This window comes from Podarcis cretensis, assembly GCF_951804945.1.
Source record: "Podarcis cretensis genome assembly, chromosome: 1".
Classification (NCBI taxonomy): Eukaryota; Metazoa; Chordata; class Lepidosauria; order Squamata; family Lacertidae; genus Podarcis; species Podarcis cretensis.
In genome coordinates, this window is record NC_137170.1 from 102,404,107 (window position 1) to 102,424,894 (window position 20,788).

General features: G+C 40.4%; 1 protein-coding gene across 5 annotated transcripts in view; it reads left to right on the forward strand.

Moving 5' to 3' along the window:
- Positions 1-10,857, forward strand: part of KYNU (kynureninase) — a 95,698-nt gene extending 84,841 nt beyond the window's left edge. For all 5 annotated transcript variants that reach the window (XM_079994196.1, XM_079994195.1, XM_079994193.1 and 2 more), the window contains 4 exons: positions 2,467-2,519; positions 4,108-4,193; positions 7,932-8,162; positions 10,279-10,857. In XM_079994196.1, coding sequence (XP_079850322.1) covers positions 2,467-2,519; positions 4,108-4,193; positions 7,932-8,162; positions 10,279-10,422 — 514 coding nt within the window. In that variant the 3' untranslated portion in view covers positions 10,423-10,857. The remainder of the gene's footprint in view (positions 1-2,466; positions 2,520-4,107; positions 4,194-7,931; positions 8,163-10,278) is intronic.
- Positions 10,858-20,788: the final 9,931 nt, after the last annotated feature.

Here is a 20,788-nt window from a genome sequence, read left to right on the forward strand (position 1 = left end):
CATGTGATAAGGTAGAGGATGGGGGGGGGGGGCGGAGGGAACACAAAGAACAAGAAGCTCACCGCTGAAACCTAACATCTCCATTTTGGAGATTTAATTGCTCTTTATTTTATTTTTATTGTATCCACTATCCTCAAAAATGCTTATGGACTACTTTTGAGTGGTTATCACAAGGGTTACAGAATGCATTCACATGTTGCCTTCTTAATGAGAAAATGTGTGGAACAAACCAACTGTTATATTGCCTTTCTGGGGAAAGCTTGCTTGCTCATGGAAGAAGGCAGGAGGTGTAGGCAGCAGTCTCAGCACTCAGTTGTCCCCCTGCAAATGACCTCTGCCCAATACCACCTGTCCTGTCTTGCTGTCATCTCCTGACATTTCAAAGAAATGGTACTTCATAGCACTAAGGATAATGCATAGTTTCAGATAATTGAAAAATCTCGTACACAAGGCAGTGACTAAATTAGCCTTCAGAAATAATTGGGGAGTTAAAATAGATTTTTCAGTTATCTGAAATCTTTATGTTGGTTCACCATCTTTTTTGTTGACATTTTGCTATTGAACACTTTATGACTTGATACCTGAATCTGCATTAGCAGAATAAAAGGCTAGCTTTGTTGGTGTATTTGATGAACACCCAGGTTTTATTACTTGCCATTTTTCTTCCCATCCCATCTGCATTTTGCACTTCCTCATTTCCACCCTCTCAATATATTGTGCTCTCTTTCTGTTTTCCCCTTCCTTGTATTTTTGTAGTGGAAGATGAGAAATGTCATTTTTATTCACAGTGCATGCTGGATGGTCATTTTGCTGATTGTACAGCAGAGAGATTTGAAGCCCATTTGAAGGCTACTAATCAGTCTTTGGAATTTTATGAAAAGGTTGTTCAGAGACCCTAAAAGGCCTTCATTAACATCATTTCGTCCCATTTCCCCTCTCAGGAGAGCTACCACCACAGGAAAAATTAGGGTTGTTTAGTGACCTCAACATGGTCAGCACCCAAGATTTGAATCTTATTTGTCATATGGTTAGGCTACTATTGTCCATGTAGACATTCTGAGAGAGTGTTAATTTGCTCTGGTGTTTTTGACTTTAGTTTAGAACGTCATTCTGTGAAGCATCAAGATCATTGAGTTAGTTTTTGTTTTTTTGCTGTACCAACCCTATTAAAATGATGCAAGACCTGCAAAATTGAATTAGTTGGGATGTTGCAATAACATGAATATGTACTAACATTGTGTTTTATGGTAAAATATAAAATGTAGCTTGAAACTGTAAAACGGTTGCTGATGTTTTCATATGTGATTCAAAGCATCATGAACAAAATCTCTCAGGCATTAATTTTACGATGCTTTATATATTTATTTTGACAATTCCGTGTTGTGTCATAACCAAAAGCTATTATTTTGTTAGTGGTTTCAATAGAAATTTGAATGGCCATAATAATACTAAGCAGTAGTGTGATGTTTCTCAACTTTGTTGTCTATAATGACATTCCATTATAGATTAGAGAGGATTGTAAAGAATCTATTATCCCCCCAAATTACTATTCACAAGTTTTAGAAAATCAACATGTTATTTGGTACAGTTTAGTCTAATAGTCACTGGCACACATTGTGACTAACCACTGCAACTCATGAGTTGCTTAGAATATATTCTCAGGATGGAATACAGTGTCTGTCATTGCAGCACAACATGACTGGCTCTTGTGTTGTACTGATATCATTAATTGATTCACGTCACTTCACTGCACCTTCTGAGGGCCTTCTCACCTGTAGAAATGGCCAGAAATTGCTCCCAAACTTGTGTGGTCAGGAGAGCTCTCTCCTGGTTGTACATAAAGCATTTGAGACAAACGAGCTACAGCCTTGAAATCCTCCAGTTGGGTTGGAAAGTCCACCCCCTGCAGAGGTTCCGTGGACCAAGAGGGTTCACTGTGGGAAGGGGCTTCCCTCTCAACCATCTTTGTATATGCTGCCTCATCATTTGCAGGCCTCCCGTATCCCTTGGCTGCCTCAGACAGCTTTGCACAGCCAGCAGAAGTCTGGACAGAAATTTGCCATTTACGGCTGTTAATTATTGAGCCTCCATGATTTCTGGTTGCAAATGCTTCCTGTCGCGGGATGAGGTCCTAGTGGAAACTTGTCCGGACCTCACAGAGCTGTCATCTCAGGAGTTTGGGTGGTGTGTGTCTGTGTGTGGGAGCAACAGATGGGCTAGCATTAGTCAGGAATGCTCCTCCAGCTTGGATTTTATTCTGAACAGGGGGGGGGGGGGATGAATTTGCAATGCTTGTATCTTCATTGAGCTGAGCTTTTCAAGGCCCTGAAGCTCTCATCCAGGCCAGACTCTAGAGAACTTCATCAGCATCTGTACATTTCTGTGTCTGTTGACTCTGGTCATATTGTTCATTCAGCAATATTTTTATTGTGTCACCAACTGTGCTATTACCCCTATTCTTTTTAGGCTGGTAGGATGGTGGGGTCATGACTTCAAAACCCGGTTTCTCATGGAAAACAGTATGTATATTTCATATTCGGTTTTATGTAAGGATTTATTTTATGGTTTATTTAGATTGTATAATCAGATTCTTTCCCCCCAACCATAAAAGGAAGAACAAACAATGACCAAGAAGGCCACATTCCTACTTCTGATTTAACAGGCCTTTGCAGAGCGAAGTTTTATGTCATTTTTTGAGTTGCTGTACTTTACAGCCTGGTGACTCAATATTAAAATGTTTTTAAGATGCTATATCATTTTGCTATGTTGTGATTTGCTGAGCTGAAAGGCTTTTGTAATAGTGAGTAACAATTATTCCTTGTCCCACAAATCCCTGGGCCAGAAATAGAGAAGGCCAAGAACATGTCAGATATATATATTATTTCCAACGACTTAACATGTACTAGAGCATAAACTTCTGCCTGTTTCACGGCAACAGGGATGGCAAAGAAAGCTGCTTTTGCCGCTTCTATTGCACTCTCAAGTAGCTGTCCAGCAGAGTTTTTCTGAGTGGTGAGAGGTTTGTTAACATCTCTCCTGATAAATGGGATGTTGGCGCCCCCTGAAGATTGCTGTGACATGTTTGCTAAGCACTTGAATTATAAAAGTATTAGTCTTCACAAAAACTTGAATGTTCTGGTTGTGGCAGGTACAAATGAAGTGTCCAGCACACCACCTGGTCACATTTTATGGGATCAGTTTCATTTTTTGAGGCCTGAAAATGTGAACAAGGTGGTTGCAGCTGTCAGCCTTCTTGATTTGCTCACTTTGCCTAATAAAGGCGAGCTGGGTGTGGTCAGGTGGGTCTAGGGTGTGGTGAATGTCTTACTGTGTGAAGGAAAAGGATATACTGCCGTGAAGAAGAAGATGGTATTGCATCTACTCCTTAAAAACCGATGTTGGACTCAAAGGCTTTTGACAGCTACCACCTGATTGCTAATACTTTTTTTTTTTGAGGAAGGTGCTTCAGCTGCAGCAACTCTTGGAAGATACTGATTCTCTTTATCCTTCCCAGGATAGGTTCAGGCCCATTTCACGGACCGAATCATAATCTGTTGCCCCATTGACCTTTATGGAGAGAGGGGTAGGACTGCAACCCTGTGGCTTCCACTCAATATTTTGGCTGGTTTTGATATAATGAACTATGGTGTTTTATTAGGCTGTCTCTGTGGGAAAGAGTTGAGAAGGCTCTGTTTTGCAACGGTTCTGCTCCTACCTATGGCAGGATCCAGAGAGCATAAGGTGATTATACCATGAATCCCTGGAGTTCTGCCATAGGGAACCATTTCATTGCCAAAGCTAGTTTAACTTCCAATATGAAGCTGTTGGGAGCAGTTATGTAGAGATTTGGAACCTGGTGTCATCAATATGTGAAGTTGATAATGCTTAGCTATATTTCTCTAATTTTTTTGGGGGGAGGGGGGCATGCAGGTCCTAACCAACGCTGTATGCATTGTATGTATGATGCCTGTATGCCTTGGTACACTGGATGAGGGCGAACAAAACCAAAAGTACTTTCTGACAAGATGGAAACCCTGTGAGTGATTGGTTCTTGGTTCTGGGAACAAACAAAAGCTAGGGATCTAATAGAATGTGTTCATCTTGCAGAATTGCAACTGAGCCCTGGCATCAATGGATTTCGACTATCAAACCCTTCGATTTTATTGGTGTGCGCCCTCCATGCTAGTTTAGAGGTGAGCAATTACATTTTCATGACAGATCAAGTACAAACAAATGAAGCAATTTGTGTAGTATTAACCTACATTGCATTCTATACAGCAGTTAAACAAAAAGTCTGGTTGAAGACTAATGTAATATAAAAAGGATGATCTCACTACTATGAATATACTGCCAGCCTTAACATCTGCTTGTAGCATACCAGTGAAGAGAACACTGGAATTCTTGCCTGGTTGCTGCCTCTACCATGGTTTCAAACAAAATGCCACTCCTTCCATTCCCCAGAGTGGCTGGAGAAACCCAGCCATATGGTCAGGGTAATAATAATAATAATAATAATAATAATAATAATAATTTTGTGCCACATAACTTGCTTGGAGGAGGAGAAAGCAGAACTAGCATCTTGATGGAATGCTAGAGACAGGCATTAATTTTAAAACAAAGCTGAAGTATGTTCTAGCACCATGAATTCTTTTTTTAAAATAATGAACCTGTCTTCAGCTAGTTGTCACATACTAAAGCAGCACTTGTGTGTTCACATGTGGATTTTTATTTTTTTGGCAAGAAATCAAGAGGTCAGATAGGTGTCGTATACAGCTACTGGTGAGCTGAAAGTCCCTTAAGGATGTTTCCCCAGTGAAAATAGGGTGGCGCTGTGGGCAAAGAGAAAGAAGAAAATACAGAAGTAAGGGGGGGATTGGTGCATTGGGATTTTCTAGGGAAAGTAGTAGCAGTGCCCCTTCCCCTCTTCTTGCTTTATAAAATAATTTTGCTGCTGCTGCCAGTAGTAGATGTCACCATCCCCTCTCCCCCAACAGTATCCTAGTACATTGTCCCAGGCAAGGAATGTGCTGTCTGGATTGTCATTGCTTTCAGTGGCAACAAAAGTACAGTATGTTTAAAGTTAAGAAATTGTGTGGAGAGGGTGGGGGTGCTGCCAACATCACTTTTCACAGTAAGTCCCTTTCTCCTGAAAATAGTTATTTTATGCCCAATGGAGGAAAATAGCCAAAACAGTCCCAACTTTCACAGCTGTGAATGGGAATTCAAAATATTCATCTCAGCCTGACTTACAAATATTAATTTGAACTAGCCATATCTTGGATCACAACCATCTGCTCTTCCTTAACATCACTTAATTTTGAATGTTTTACACTACTAGACACATAGTGCCAAGTCACTAGGTCATTTCCCCCATTCTTATAATGGCTACAAAGACTGCTTCATCTCATAAAATTTCCAGGGTCATTTTCACTTGCATTTCAAGATACCTTTATATTTTTTCTGTTCATTGCTTAGCAGTAGAATAAGATCTTATGGCTCCCTTGCTTGATTTATCAGTTGATGCACAGGAGAACAAAATGAAGGTAGATGCGAAATTTAAATGTGTTATAAAAGTTTCGCTAGTGAATCTGCAAGGTTTCTACAAGGAAGTAAAGTGCGCGTCCAATACAGATACAATGGAAATAGATAATGTATCTTGGAACAATATTTGAGATAGGAAATCATTACTGTCCTAACTTCCTTCTCATATGTGAGTTCCTAAGGGGGAAAATATTTTCTCAGAGCTTAAAAGAGAGACTTCTATCAATTGTCATTTCCATGCACAGAATGTCTAGTGTTCTGTGATGATTCCTGGAATTGACTTGTTTGTAGAAAACCATCAGCAATCTTCAGGATGGGATTATATAATGATGTTGACTCATAATGCCACTTACATGCTGATTTCTGTCAGATGCTAATTTAGTGCATGCATATTTGAATGAAAAATAATATTTTATAACTTTCTGTAACCTGCAACATTCAAAGTTTTTAAAACGTACTTGTATTCATTGCAGCCTTTAGTTGTCTGTTAGGGACATTCTGAATCCATCTGGGGAAAAAATAATTTTCTAAATGCTATCATCAGTCCTAAATAAATAAAGCCAGAGAATTATCAGTAATTTTACTGTTTGCTTTTCCTGCTCTGAAAAATTGCAAAGGGGCACGGCAATACTTTTTCTTCTGTTTGGCAATTCATTTTGTTTGTCCTTAAACATCTCTTGTATTTTTGTAAACTTTATGTGACCTTAGAGATGCTTCTCCGCTCTGACCCAGATGGTGCTGTTCATAAGGGGGAGGGGGAGCAGCCATTTAGCCCACGGCAGGGGGTCAAAGGCAATGAGAGCTCATCAGTTTCTATGGACTTGCCTTTTTGCGCCTGTGTTCCTCTTTTGGCACAGTCAGGATTCCCTTGTGCTAATTGCTGTAGTACAGTGAAATAGAATGTGTATCTGGCAAGAGATGGCTTGCAAAATTGTTTCCCATCTTGCTCTGGGATGCATTAAACAGAGGGTACAGCTTCTAAAGAAAATACTAAGCAATGTAAGTGTAAATGCACAGCAAGGACAATCTCTTGCCTTTTGCGAGGGGAGAATGTTTGTTGTGGGGACATTATTCCTGGCAGCATTCCCACACCCCTTGCAAAGTCACAAGTGAATAGACTTTATATGGCCTAATCTTGCAGGAAGAAACCCTAAGTTTCTGCAACCGTAGGCAGCTTCTACATAAAGGCACACAATATTTTTACCCCCTTGTGCATCCCCAAGTCTCAGTGCCATTAAACTGGTGGCATTCTTATTCTCAAGGCCACCCTCCAAGCAGTGTAGGGTACAAGTTCCAAAAAACAATCGCCTTATGCTGTTCCTAGGGAAGAGGGAGAAATTCAGCTCAGTTCACATTTAAAGGCAAACCTGCCTAACTGCTTTCCGAAACAATATTCAAACTGGAACACGGCCATCCTTGAAATTCACTCTTCTCCAAATTTTTCAGCACAGTTCTTCAGCTAAGGAATGTATATGCAAAAAAAATGCATGTACTAGAGTCAAGTGTGCATAAAAATGTAAACTTTAGCAAAAATAAGAGAAAATGTGTTAGATTAGGGGAAACTGCTTTGGAAGATGTTTATATTAGGCAGGATTGCTTACATTGAGTATATTAGGTAGAAATTCACACTACAATTCTGGTGAATTTTCATGACATTTAAAGAAAAAATTCAGAGTGATGTGAGAATGTGTAGAAATGAATTTAAGATTGGAAAAATAAGAAACAGAGAAGAACATAAACTGAAAGATTCTCCCATCCCTAGTCGTTCCTTTCTAGGGACGAGTCTGTTCTTCCTTGGAACTACAGCAATCAGATTGAAACAACAATTTCATTAGATGTTAAGGAAAAGATCTTTAGTTGGTGCCAAAAAATTGAACAGACTTAGAACCAGGAAAATCTCCCTAGGATAGCACCACCAAGAAGCCGCTATTACCAGTCATTACCCATCTCGCATCAGCCAAAAAGGGGACCAGAAGAAGGGACTTTAAATATAGCTGTACTATGAGGATAACATTTCTGACCTAGTTTGCATTGCTCTTATAAGGATTACTGAGAGAAAACATTTTTCTCCTGAGCACAGCATCTGCATATTGTGGACAGCTTGAGAATGAAACTCATGATAGCATTCATACATTTATGTTCACAAATGTTCTTCCCAACCATATGAGTGCTCTTGTGCACTCAGGTGCAGATATATCTACTTTCATTAAAATGACTGGCTTTATTTCTGGTACTAAGTTTTTATCTTACAATACTCAAAAGTCACTTTTTGCAAAACTAAAGTAGATCATAGGATATAGGCTTTGTAGAGAAGGGTGCAGTTTATATTTGTCTGGGCTTTCTTTGTTTTGCTGCAATGATGTAGTTGTCTGTTTTTATTTTAAATATAGGTATTTGGTCAAACTACAATGAAACTCCTGAGAAGGAAATCCATTCTTCTGACTGGTTACTTGGAATATTTGATAAAGCATTACTATAGTGAAGATACAAATGACCCTGAGCAGCCCTTTGTAAGAATAATCACACCTTCCCAAATTGAAGAAAGAGGATGCCAGCTCACACTGGTCTTCTCAGTTCCAATTAAGGATATTTTTAAAGAGTTGGAAAAAAGAGGTGTCGCTGTAAGTAACCAAGGCTTCACATTGCTTTATTTAACAAAGATAATGGGCTCTGTGATAATTCTAGAATTGCTTCTATTCACCGATGCTTAGGTCAGAAGGAAGAGGGGGAATCAGAATACTGATATGGTTCTTCAAAACACATTTAATTGGTTTATAGTGGTGTTATTATGTTTGCCCTGGGGGACAAACAAAATAAAATATATAAGGTGATACCTTTATTGTAGACTTCCCCAGCAAAAATAAATGCATGCATGCAAGAAAAGGTATCACTTGACTATCTTGAGCATTTTAAGGCTTAATTCAAATCACTTTTGAAGCTGTCTATATTGTATTGGGTAGGGACGCAGGTGGCGCTGTGGGTTAAAGCCTCAGCGCCTAGGGCTTGCCGATCGAAAGGTCGGCGGTTCGAATCCCTGCGGCGGGGTGCGCTCCCGCTGCTCGGTCCCAGCGCCTGCCAACCTAGCAGTTCGAAAGCACCTCCGGGTGCAAGTAGATAAATAGGGACCGCTTACCAGCGGGAAGGTAAACGGCGTTTCCGTGTGCGGCTCTGGCTCGCCAGAGCAGCGATGTCACGCTGGCCACGTGACCCGGAAGTGTCTCCGGACAGCGCTGGCCCCTGGCCTCTTAAGTGAGATGGGCGCACAACCCCAGAGTCTGTCAAGACTGGCCCGTACGGGCAGGGGTACCTTTACCTTTTTTATATTGTATTGGACTTACAGTAGTGGCACTGATTAACTGAGATGGTGTGATGGCCTGGAACGCTCACAGAACTAAACAGTTTACAGCTTCTGGAAGAGAACAGAAAGTTGCCAGTTGGGCTAGGATTAAAATCTTGCACAGGAATAGATTAAAAGACTGGGGAGAGGTCCCAAACAGGAACTGTAGAGGTGAAGAGGCTGAAGGTAGAATGCAGAAGAGTGAGTAATGGGCTGAATAGTTAGAAGAGAGTGTAGTTCAAAAGGAGTTGAGAGTAGAAGACAGAGGAAATGGAAAACTGAGGCAAGAAGGGACTAGTTGTAGAAAAGGATCTGAAGCAAATCCACAGCATTAAGATTAAGAGGAGTTGTGTGCTATGGAAGGGGAAACTAAACTCTGAAGGCGTCTGCCCAGGAAAGAGGGGGCCCCGCTTTCTAGCCACTGACAAAACAAAAGTGAGATGTTTTTACAATCTACTAGAAATGGCTTCTTAACATATCATTTGAAAGGGCGGTATGTGCCTATGTGTTTCAATAATATGCTGCCATGACAGTCTCTCAGCTATTACTTATTTGTAAGATAATGTAATACACAAAGTCAGAGGCAGCTTCCCTGACCTGACCTACTTTATCATTCTTGCTCTCCACTGACACTTATTTCCCACCCACAATCCCTTTTCCTCACAAGAATTCTCAGAATCCCAGAGCACCAACATTCTAGAACAGCAGGTCTTTGGGGACCACCACCACAATTCCCTTTTCTTTTAAGAAACCAATCCTGAAATTCAGTATTAACTGATTAGACACATGACTATTAGTTTCCTGCACCTTCCCTGTGTAGGAAATGACAATCTGGGCTCCTAAAGCAATGGGATTTCTTATTCCTTTATTTCTGCATTGGTCCTTGTCCTCTGGCATATAGGGTGTGACTATGCCAGAGCTCAGAGGTCTCTGAAAACATTCTGATGCATATAGCAACTAGTTTCCAAATATCACATAATAACTCATTTGTATTAATTTCTCTTCCCCTTATCCCCCTGATTTTTCAGCTTGGAATGGCAAAACATGAATTAGTATCTACCTTCCCTTCTAAAAAAAGGCTTATTGTGATTTTAACATCCCAACCCTACACTTAGTTACATAGCAGCAAGCCACATTAAACATGAGGCTTACTTCTTTGAGTAAACATATATAGAATTGCACTGTAAAATATACCATGGAAAAATCAATACCAAGAACCCTAGCTCTCCATCTTTCCCCTCTATTCTCAGTTTATATGGGCCAGAAATGGGAGAAAGCATTGCATTTGGCCAGCATTATAACAGGAGCACAAACTTTATGTTAGCTTTGCTGCTTTTGGAGTTTGGCAAACAAATATGAAGCTATATTAATTTGCTAGATGTTTATTGGCTGTTTTGCAGTGTGACATTCGGGAACCCAATGCTCTCCGTGTTGCCCCAGTTCCTCTCTACAATTCTTTCCATGACGTGCACAGATTTATTGAAATCCTGGGATCTGCAATGGCATCTGTAAAGCAAAGAACAAACACTGCAGCACTTTCCTGATCTTACTGACGGTGCAGCTATACTTTTTAATCTCTTACTAAGATGCATCAATGCTTCTGAGCAATTTTTGTTTGTTTGTTTGTTTCTCTTGGGCTGGGCTATATGTATTCCACCCATTTGCCCCAAAAGATTAATTTTGCTTGGATAGTTATTTACAATAGATACACTTTTTATTAAAACTCATTATTTCTACTTATTTGGGCTCCATAAATTAATATGCTTTATGTATTTTAATAGGGTTAGTCTTTAGCATTCTAGATACTTTCTTCATTTAGATAATTCTGGTTTACTTCTGACAGGCGAAACAGAAAGACAGCTGCAAACCTAATCTTTGTCTAATGTCACTGTGTGGAATAAGGCACTATATACAACTTTGTGGATATAACCTGCATTGGATTTTAAGCACAATTTCTATTAAAGGGAATTTTAATTTGCGCTGAAATTGTATTCATAAACATCTAAGTAGAATTTAAGAATTCACAAATGACTTAAGTTTTAGACATCTCAACTTTTGTTTAAATGTATTTAGCGTTTCTCACAAACCTTCTGCTGAGTTGCTTTGCTCACTTATAGCCGTTTATGAAAGATTTACAGCTCCCCTGGATACCCAGGCAAAATAATGGCCCAGAAGCCTGCTGCTTTAGAAGAACAGATCCAGGGGGATCCTGATCTATATCTATTTGGGCTCTTGTGGTCATCAAGGTATATGTGTTGACATCGTACCTCTGACATTGGTTTTAAAAGAATGCCAATCTTCTGGAATGCTGAGGCATCATACTGTTTTGTTCTTCAACGTGCTCAGTGATTGTAAAACACTTCCATTAAGCAAGTGGGGCTTGACTCCTAATTCAGTGTAGAATCATGGGCTTATCTTGTAAGTGCACCAGATGTGGTATGATTGAGGCAAATGTATGCTGCTTAGTAAACTGTCACTGTAATCCACCACCATATCCGTCTAATCACTGGGCCATCTGAAAAATATTTAGACATTATGCTGTCTGAATATGTAAGGAGCAGCAAGAGACCAACATTTTGTACATCAACCATCAGTGTATATTGCACCAAACTCACTTTATCCCACTGTAACAAACTTTGCATTAATCTTGTACTTCAGGGGTTCCCCCTCCCCCAATATGCTGCATATGGGGAACTATAATCTATAAAGTATACATTTTGTATGAGAGAAATATGGCAAAATGAGTTGAGTGTGAAGACAAAGGAAAGGTGGAGAGCACAGTTCTGGTAAGTCTTGGTGACATGGTATCTAGATAGCTGGTGATCCTTTAGTCCTTTTTAATACGTTTTTTTCTGAACGCTTACTGGATATTCATAAAAATTATCTGGGTTTGTGTTTGAATTCAGCCATGAGGCTATAGCCAGTTCTGAATGGATGTATTTGTATAAGACAGCTCTCTGCCAATACTTAATTTACATGGGTATTCTTACAACATTTTCAGTGTACTGCTGATACCATGTGTGAATAAGCCCCAGGAAGCCTATGATAACTTACTGTGCTGTATAACATTCCATATATGCCACTTATTAAATAATGAGGAAAATGAGGACTTTAAAGAGTAACTTTTAAAAAGCAAACTTTTTCGGCCTTGCTGATGTGGTCCACAGGAATAAATTTGGTACCAGCTTGGCTGCAGGAGTTGCCAGAAGGAAGTGTATAAGACACCATCCAACCATCTTAGGGAGTCCACTCTGGATTTGTGTAACTCCTTAGCCTTTTATTCTCCTGAAGATGTCCCACAAAGCAGTGGGTACAGATTTTTCCTTGGGGCTTACTCCTGAAGCAGGGATGCGGGTGGCGCTGTGGTGTAAACCACTGAGCCTCTTGGGCTTGTTGATCAGAAGGTCGCGGTTTGAATCTGTACAATGGAGTGAGCTCCCATTGCTCTGTCCCAGCTTCTGTCAACCTAGCAATTAGAAAGCATGCCAGTGCAAGCAGATAAATAGGTACCCGCTGCGGCGGGAAGGTAAACACCATTTATGTGCGCTCTGGCTTCTGTCACAGTGTTCTGTTGTGCCAGAAGTGGAAAGTTGTCTGTAGACAAATGCTGGCTCCCTCGGCCTGAAGCGAGATGAGCGCTGCACCCCATGGTTGCCTTTGACTGGACTTAATTGTCCAGGGGTCCTTTACCTTACTTTTACTTACCTTACTCCTGAAGCCTTCCTCACAAATGAGTATAGCTGCAAGGCAGCAGAGGTTTAAGATCAGAGTTTTCATTCTCCTAGCTGGGCTACCTTCCCAGGTTGGTGAGCCCCATCTGCCCACATTTCCGTCTGCAACATGCACTGTAACCAACTTCTTTTACCATTTGTCCCACTACTGGTCTCATCCACTCAATCCGCCAGATTCATATGCAGGGGAAGTCCCTAATTCACCAAGAGTTTGAGACCCATTTGCTACCCTCACCTGGTTTAACCAGCCAGCCAAAGCCATTTCCTGGGGTGTAACAGCTTCTAGGATCCACAGGTGAGAGCTGAGTGCAGGGTGGGGACCAAAGGTGGTCAAACTAGCCCAGAAGGAGCATGATGTCTCCTTCACTAGAAGTACTACCCCTCCCCTAACACCCCATACACCCCAGAAACAGTGTACAGTACAGTAAGACAAAATAAAAAAGATTAGACTCTAAAACTCAATAAAACCATTTATATAGTTCTACAAGTAAAATTTCAAAAAAACTGAGTAACCAGGGAAAGCCTACACACACACGTGCCCCCACACACAAACACAGAGAGAATCTTCAGCAGCCACCTAAATATCAAGACACTAAGTAATTGTTTAATTTCAGCTGGTAATTGATTCCAGAGGGTTCAGTTTCTAGTACGAGCTAAGTGTACCTTTGGGACAAGTGGTATTGGCAGTGACTCTGAGAAGCGCAATTGCAGGACAAGGTTATATATGAGGGAAAATTGTTCATAAGGGTCAGGGGCGCTACCTGACTCAATCTCACCATGTTTTCTTGACTGATTTCCCTGTAGTTTTCTCCTTTGTGCAGGGGCTGGTACACAGGGTGAGCCTATGTTTGACAGTCCTGCAGTCACTAGTTAAAGACCTGTTGCAGACTTGAGTGCTGACACTATAAGCACAGAACTTTTTGTGTGTTAACATTCACCATATAAATCCACTGGGAGTCTGGGACTGGTTCTGCTACTCTGTAGAATCTATGTCAGAACTGTAGTTCCCCAGCTTGAAGAAGCCGGAGAGAGAAGAATGGGATGGTTTTATTGCTTTGTCAAATGATGCCTTCATATCTCAACACTGCCATTTTCCTAGAATATATGAGCTGCTAGCTCAGACCAGTAGTTCACATGGTCCAATACAATTGTGATGGGCAGAAACTTTTCAAAGCTTGAGACAAGTCTTTCTAATCTCAGTTTCCTGGGATTATTTAACACTGAGGCATCAGGAATTGTATATAGGTTCTTGGGGGTGCAAAAAAATAGCGGAAACATACTTTATGCTTCTTCAAGTGTTGTGCTCACCTTGAATGTGTACCTACAACTGACTGGAAGATGATGCAACAGAGCTTCCCAAAGCTTTGATGTCAGCCACGGGCCTTTTTTGGGGGTATTTTCTACCAGCTGCAGAACAGCATTTTTATTCCTAAAATTGTTAGAAAATGCATCTCAAGGAAAATACTCAAACTTAACATTAGGTGTCAGCATTTTACATATTATTTGCTGAGAGTAGATCTCCCAGAAGAGCTACAGCACAGAAAATAAATGTTTCAGGCTTTCATTTCTAAAGCTTTGTGTTACGATAACTGGAATAACAAGAACAACAACCTGTTCGAGTCAAATAAACATACGTTTTCATACCTCTATCACAAGCAACTCATTTAAATATCATTGTTTAACTTAAAAAAAAATGGACTTCTGATGAAATAATACTTTCATGACTAAAAAGAAAAATGGAACACTTGAGTGGAAAAAAGAACAGGAATAATGGATAACCGCTTCTTTTTTTTTACAATCAAGTGTTATATAAATCTTATGAAATAAATATAGGAATGTTGTAAAATCATCTACAACCACGTTTTCAGGCATGGTGACAAACTTCTTCTGCTTGTTCGCATTTACTTCATCACTACCTACATCATATTGTATTAGAATATTGAGACCCAATCAAACAAAGTCAAGTTAGTGCTTCGCTAACTTAGAAAAGAAAAACCCCACTTTGCATGTTATCAGTAATCATTTAAAAGCAACCCTTGTGCTGCTTGGCAAGCAGTTTTCTTTGCATTCAAAATCTGCATTAATAGATTTAACATGATAGGTGAACTGCAGTACAGATATGTTTGTGCCACACGTGCACCAATCAGGAAACCATTTTGAAAAAAATATCCAGGCCATGTTTCACAGGAAACTTGCATTCTCTTGCCCATAGCTTATCTAGATATCAGAAAATTGTGGTATCTGAAGTAGTCCTCATGGGAATGGACAATCCAAACAACTCTAGAATATGGAAATAGTTTTGTTTCCTCACCTAATGTGAAATTGTTCCCTTCAAAGTGATCTTTTTGTCAATATTTGTGAAATCTATTTATATGGCTCCTGCAGTTGTACGATGAACTTGATAAAGATCAGCAATTCCTATTTTTTACATTCAAGGCATGTTTTTATTTTTAAAAAAACTAACATAAATGTACTATTCTATGCATCATTTTATGTTTCCTGTTAAATATAAGTGAAAATTGATTGGGACATTTCTCCATGGAATTCTATCTTTATTTCATCATAATTGCTTCTTATTTGAATAATGACAGATGAACTGCTTCATTCAACTGCAGTTTTTTTAAAAGCTTTGAAGTCACAATAACAGCACCGGATTTAAATCCTGAAGCTATTATTGTGGCAGGAAAGAGATCGGGGGGGGGGGGGGGGATTAAAACTTGGGGTCCTAAAAAGAAAATACTGTATCTTTTGCCCTATAGGACACACTTTTTCCCCTCCAAAAATGAAGGGGAAATGTTTGTGCGTCCTATGGGGCGAATGCAGGCTTTCGCTGAAGCCTGGAGAGCGAGAGGGGTTGGTGCGCACCGAACACTCTCGCTCTCCAGGCTTCAGGAAGCTCTCCGCAAGCCTTGGGAGCCCGCGGAAGTTCCCGTCGGGCTCCCTAGGCTTGCGGATAGCAGCCTGCATTTCAAAGCCTGCACAGCGCGCCCCTGGCTTTGGTTCCCCGACCTGGTTTGGAGGCTGGCGGCGGGGAGAAGCGCGCTTCTCCCTGCCGCCAGCCCCACAAGCTGGGGGGCAGCGGGGAGGCGCAGCGCTGCCATCCCGCTGTTCCCTGACCTGGTTTGGGCTTCAGGCATATATCCGCAAGGCGTGGGAGCCCGGCGGGAAGTCGCGCCGGTCTCCCAAGGTTTGCGGAGAGCTGCCTGTTCTGGGGGTGGGGGAAGCTCGGGCTTCCCCTGCCGCAGCCCCGCGCCTGAGGGGGAAATAAAAGTTTTTTTTCTTTATCCCCCCCCCCCCAAAAAAAAAACTAGGTGCGTCCTATGGGCCGGTGCGCCCTATGGGGCGAAAAATACAGTAGTTTTATGAAGTAATAGTCATCACTTATGGTTGTATTCACTACCAGTTTCTGCAACTTCTACATTGCCAAAGTGATCTATCTGCACAGCTCTTAAATGCATTTAATTGTAATAGACGAGGGTCAATATAGTGTTGCATATCGCCCCAATCTCTTGAGTGATGCAAGATTCCAGGGTTTCAGGCTCTTATCCAGAGTTCGTGTTTGTTTTTGCAAAGACAGCACAGCAGAGACTGTGGTATCTTTATGTTACATGACTTATTTATACATATATACAACTTGAACCTACAGTGAAGGGGTTCACAGCACTAACACCCCAAAAGGCTCGTTTGTCCCATAGCCATAGCCCTGGATTCAAACAGAAATCAAACATTGCTCAGACACACTTTCCAGCTTGCTGGTTTATGTCTAGGTCACATCCGTCTCTAAAACTCTGAAATCTGGCTTTATCTGTTGGGGAAGGGGCCCCCACCCATTTGCTGTCTCACACAAAGCCCCTTAATCCCCCTTAATGGCTCATTACCCAGGCTTTCACCATCACCAGGAGGCTAGCCTGGCTATTCCAAGAATTAGAAACCTTGATTAAATTGTAACACTTGCTGGATCCAGGGATTAGAGGAGCCTGGCATCCACTTTAACTCCCCAAACTCATAACAATAGTAAGAAAACTTCTCAATGGTTATTTTAAGACTGAAATCATATGCTTTGCAAAAAAAAAAAAAGAAGTTTTAAATTCAGTGCAGATGCAGAGCTATATTTTGCCAATAAAGAGTTCATTAGATCTTTTCCCTCTCTGACATTTACATCTACTCCAAAGTATAGTTTAATACTCCAACGTATGAATTTCAAAGTTCCCTTTATCTTTGTATTCCAATTTTCAGCCATTAATCAAATAATATGAAACAGCTTTACAAAAAAAAAAAAAAACCCTCTAGGAATGGATCACACATTCAAAATGTGCCTTCCAGAAGTTTTTTGAGTATTATTTTGGAGGGGCGTATGCATGTAATCAATATATGCACAAAAATACTTAGATTTTATATATATATGACAAAATGTGTGTTAGAAAGGTGACAAAATCACACGTACCTCCAGCAAATCTTTTTAAATGGTACCTCTTAGAAGAATACAAATATGAAGTTATTTACTCGCCTTGGTGGATATATGTACCCATCTCCAGCAGTTAAACTAATGAGTGTTCTTCTGTGTATAAGGCAGAAGTAGGTGCTCATATGATGTACCGTGTCTCTCATGAGACCCAGCCAGTATAGCCAATGGTCAGGGATAATGGGAGTTATAGTACAACAAATAGGGGGCACTACAATGGCTATAAATTCTGTGTCGCAGTTGCCAACCCACATGGCTGTTAATCCATTTGAAAAATTCCCTGCAAGTATTGTACTAGCACATCAGAATGTGATTCTAGCCCTGTATGGGGGGAAAATTACAGGTATTTTAAAGTAAGGACATATGCTATAGTCACTATTGAGACAACAGGCAGGTAGAATTTGTGTCATGGTAGTACAGTACAAAAGGCTGTGGGGAAAGTTAAGGCATTTAGTCAGCCCTTAATTCCTGTGTGCCCTAATCTGAGGCCAAAGCACACCAGTACAAAAAGATGCAGTGGGTAGTTGAATTGCAGTGGACCCATTGAAAGGAATGGTCTAATGTTAGCTTATGTCCATTAGTTTCAATGGGTCTGCTCTGAATTGGACTAGCATTGGGAATAATCCTGAAGCTGCAATCTTTTGCCTACTTACCTGGGAATAATCCCCGTTTATCTCAATCGTATTTTGCTTCTGCAGGGATATGTAACAAGATTGCACTTTTAAGCAGGGATGGATGAATTGGCTTGTTTCCATTTCAAGCCAGTTTTGCATCCCTTCAACCACCTATAAAATATTAGTTTAAAATGGTACATATTTTTTATATGCACTTTCCCCTAAAATACAAGTTTTGTATGTATTTTCCCCCCAAGAATACAGTGGTACTTAGGTTTAAGAACAGTCCTTTTTAAGAACGATTCGGTTTACGAACTCTGCAAAACTGGAAATAGTGTCCCAGTTTGCGAACTTTACCTCGGTCTAAGAATGGAATCCGAGCGGTGGAAGGGCACCGGCAGCGGGAGGCCTCATTAGGGAAAGTGTGCTTTGGTTTAAGAACGTTTTCAGTTTAAGAACAGACTTCTGAAATGGATTATGTTCATAAACTGAGGTACTACTGTAGTTGATACAGGCAGCAGAAAGGTAGTAGAATGAAATGTAACAGTAGGTTCACATTTTCAATGCTCTTCTGTATTGCAGGTTTTTTAAAAACCACCTGCAGTTGGAGATCTTGAACAGGAAGGAGTGGATTAGAAGCTTTTCTCCTTATATGCTAGCTTTTTACACATGGGAGCCCTGTTTAGGCACTCATTTCTCTCATGTGCTGAAAAGTATCAGGGTTCTGCTGGAAGGAAAGGCAGCTGCTAGCCCTTGTAGCCCATGACTGCTGGGTGAGGTTAAACTGTAATTTTTCTTCCTAAAAGATAGCTACCTTGCTAGAAGATGCCCTCAAAGCTGCAGCTGTAGGAAAGGTGCATCTCCAAAACCTGACAGAAGAAGGTGGCATGGCAATTCCACCCATTCGTTTGCAGAAAGAGGGAGGCTCAGACTGAGGGAAGTGAATGGCCTGCAAATTCTTACAGATCCTCACTGCAGTTTTACAGTTGTCACACTCAGGATGAGAGATTATATTATGTCCACAATCCCATGGAGAGTCGATGGTGAAGTGGGAGCTTCCTCTTGTTATCTCTTATCCATTTCCAGGCATAACAGATAAGTGGAGAAGTGGAACAGTTCGCTCATGGGAGCCTAAATTGTGGCTCTTTCTTAATATCTATACAGTATATGATATCCTATGAACAAGACCTTAGCAGCACAGGGAAAAGGGCTGGCTACCTTTGAAACAGCACTCAGTTGAAAGGAAATACAGTGAGATTCTTGACCAAATTTAAATGTGTTTGAAGTTCATTCATCTCTAAATTAGAAATAATTAAAGGGGCCCTCATTAACATGAATAACTTGTGTAACTTTTGTTTTTGAGTTAACCCTGAATCATAAACAAAGTCTCTCCCAGAAAAATATTTAAAATGTTTTACCTTCTGGTGCAAATCTTTACATATGTGCTAATGAATATATAAAATACTGCTTTTCAATTTGGAAGCTTGATTATTCCAACTTTTTTTAAGTTACGGAAAAGATAAAAAAAACAGTTCAATTTCATCAACTCAAACATGCAGTGAAATAAGACATTGTTTTTGTAGGGCTGTTCATTCTTTGAACTTAGATGACATTGTCTCAGAGGACAAGATGTTTGATGAGTTTTATACTTTAAAGCCTCTCTTAAGAAAAAATTAGCTCAGAATGTTTTGTGTAGAATAGCGTATGTATGCGTGCAGAATCATTCAGTCTTCAAAAGACCAGAGGGGAAGCTGGTGTCATCTTCTATTTACTTTCAATATCTCTCTTTTAAATTCACACATTGGGAAAAGCTGAAGAATCATAATTTTAGGTGCTTATTTCTTACCAGTTCAAAAAGCATATATGCATCCAGTTGACCTCATAGTGAAGTGATGAGGAAGGGTGTAACTTTGCTTCTTATTTTACGTGAAGGAATAAAAGATCAGATACTTGCTCACAATTCACCTAATGAACTCTATGTGTACTACAGTGGTACCTCGGGTTAAGTACTTAATTTGTTCTGGAGGTCTGTTCTTAACCTGAAACTGTTATTAACCTGAAGCACCACTTTAGCTAATGGGGCCTCCCGCTGCCGCCACGCCGCCAGCGCATGATTTCTGTTCTCATCCTGAAGCAAAGTTCTTAACCTGAAGCACTATTTCTGGGTTAGCGGAGTCTGTAACCTGAAGCGTATGTAACCTGAAGCGTATGCAACCAAAGGTACCAACAACAACTGCCCCATATGTATTTTCATAGTCCATTGTAGAATTAGAAGGGACTTGGAGGGTCATCTAGTCCAACTCTCTGCAATGCAAGAATCTCAATTAAAGCATCCATGACAGGTGGCCATCCAACCTCTGCTTAGAAACCTTCAAGGAAGGAGAGTCCACCACCTCTCCTGGGAGTCTGTTCCACTGTCAAATAGCTCTTTTGCACCTCTTTACTCTGGCTTTTGACACTTGAGGTATACACGTATTTGAAGACCCACCTTACTTTTGTGATTGAAAGTTATTATAAACTGTTTTTAACATTGTGTTTTATATAATGTTGTAACCCGCCTTGGGACCTTAGGGTGAAAGGTGTGTGATAAATTAATAAATAAGCAAATTCTGTTCTTACACAGGGCATGTGCAGACTCTATCAGCTTTCACTCGGTCACTCGGTCACCCTAGATCACTCACAGGTGTCTCCAAAATAGAATAAAATAATCATAGTTAGTGCCAAATAGGCAGTATATTGGGACTTTAAATATTAGTGTATCTGAATTTCTGAAGCCCAAATTTACATTTGCCTCACTTCATTGGCTGAAAACTTTCCTTTATAATATGGAAAGGGATATGTCAGTTGCTAGAAAAGGTTTCTGCTGAAGCAGACATTTAGAGCTGTTGCACTTACAAAAGCTATGTAGACAACTCTGGATTTCAGTTTAAAGCAAATATTGCTGCGAAAGGTTATCAGCAAGATTGCAACTATAAATACACTACCATTTTATTTGATCTGCAATTTTCATAATGTGTTACTGTTTGTGTTATGCAGTATAGGCATATATCTGTATGTGTGTGTACACACACACACACACACACACACACACACTACAATATAA